This window comes from Otolemur garnettii, unplaced genomic scaffold (assembly GCF_000181295.1).
Source record: "Otolemur garnettii isolate 467f Iridium unplaced genomic scaffold, OtoGar3 scaffold00179, whole genome shotgun sequence".
Classification (NCBI taxonomy): domain Eukaryota; kingdom Metazoa; phylum Chordata; class Mammalia; order Primates; family Galagidae; genus Otolemur; species Otolemur garnettii.
Genome location: NW_003852574.1, coordinates 1,403,870 through 1,405,196, shown reverse-complemented (window position 1 = coordinate 1,405,196; position 1,327 = coordinate 1,403,870). Strand labels below are relative to the sequence as shown.

The 1,327-nt window shown below is 56.1% G+C and overlaps 1 protein-coding gene across 1 annotated transcript in view; it reads left to right on the top strand.

The window, feature by feature from the left end:
- The window catches only part of CCDC71 (coiled-coil domain containing 71), a 4,485-nt gene that overhangs the window by 2,373 nt on the left and 785 nt on the right, over nucleotides 1–1,327 (top strand). The window contains exon 2 of the mRNA XM_012811883.2: nucleotides 280–1,325. Within this exon, the coding sequence (XP_012667337.1) occupies nucleotides 332–1,325 (994 nt within the window). The 5' untranslated portion in view covers nucleotides 280–331. The remainder of the gene's footprint in view (nucleotides 1–279; nucleotides 1,326–1,327) is intronic.

Here is a 1,327-nt window from a genome sequence, read left to right as displayed (position 1 = left end):
TGAAAGACAAATCTTAGCAGGAACCCAGCAGCAGATTCACTGGTCCTGTGGCTCTAAAGTACTTCTGAGCATGTATCTTTAAGAAGCTGCCATCCCCCTCCCCCACCGTCTACCTTAATGTGGTAAGAGGATTGGGAGACCAAGGTATTATAGCAGGGAATGCACTCTGGCCAGGCCCCTTGGTATTATGGAGAGTGGGGGCCCTGATTGACTTGTCTACCTGTTGTGGCCCCTTATCTCAGTGTTGCTCTTATTGACTTTTTTCCTCTTGCCTTGGAGGTGCCGAGCACTGGTTTGTGGATATCCAGGCAGATCTGCAGTGCCTAATGCCATGAGTGTGGTGGTGCAGCATGTGGAGGAAAAAGCTGTGCACTCCTGGTCGCGTATCTCCACGGCAGGGAAGAAGGCCCTGGAAGAGGCGCTGCTTGTCTTTAACCCTATGAGCCAGGATCTCAGTGCCACAGAGGCCCAGCTTGTGGCCTTTCTGCAGGGCCTGCGAGATGATGGCTTCCAACCTACCATCCTGCGCAGTGGTGACGTGTATGGCTATAGTTCATGCACAGCCAAACCCCCAAGCCAGACAAAGCTGCAAGCTCGTGCTCCCAATCCAGCTACCACATCACCTCCAGCCAGTGCTCCTGGAACTGCCATGCGGTTGCCTGCAGGGCGGGCCACATTACTCTCTATGCCACTATCTGGCAGACTGGCCAAAGCATCCACACCAGCCCTTGCCAAACATGCTACCACCAACCTGCTATTGAGCTCCCTGAAGCAATCAAGTGCCAACCGTGTCCGGGGTACAACAGTGGGCTTCCCCACCCACCTCTATCCAGGGGTCTACCCTGCCATGAGGCTCTCTGTTGTCCTTGAAGCCCTGGTTCCACTCAAGACTCCTATGCCCTGTTTGGGTGCCAAACACAAGGCACAGTCACTGAGGTTCTCACTTGCAGACTCTCTGAAACTGCGGAAAGGTTCAGGGAAGGGTCCAGGGAAGCCTCTGTCCAAGGCTCCCAGAAAAACCACAAAGAGGGGCCCCAAGTGTCTGACTCATAAAGGCCCTGGTGCTGGACCCCAACAAGGCACTGGGTACCAGAGCAAGACCTACAAAGTCACCGGGTCACTCAGTGGCCTGGGAATGAAGGGGGGTTCTGCCCTGGGTACCAAAACAGCCCCGGCCAAGGCAACTCAAATACTGGCCAGAGCTACTTGTACGAAGGCCAAGGTGGCTCAAACGCAGGCTAAGACTGCCAAGGCCAAGGCTGCACAGGCGAGGGCCAAGGCTGCACGGGCCAGGGCCAAGGCTGCACGGGCCAGGGCCAGGGCCAGG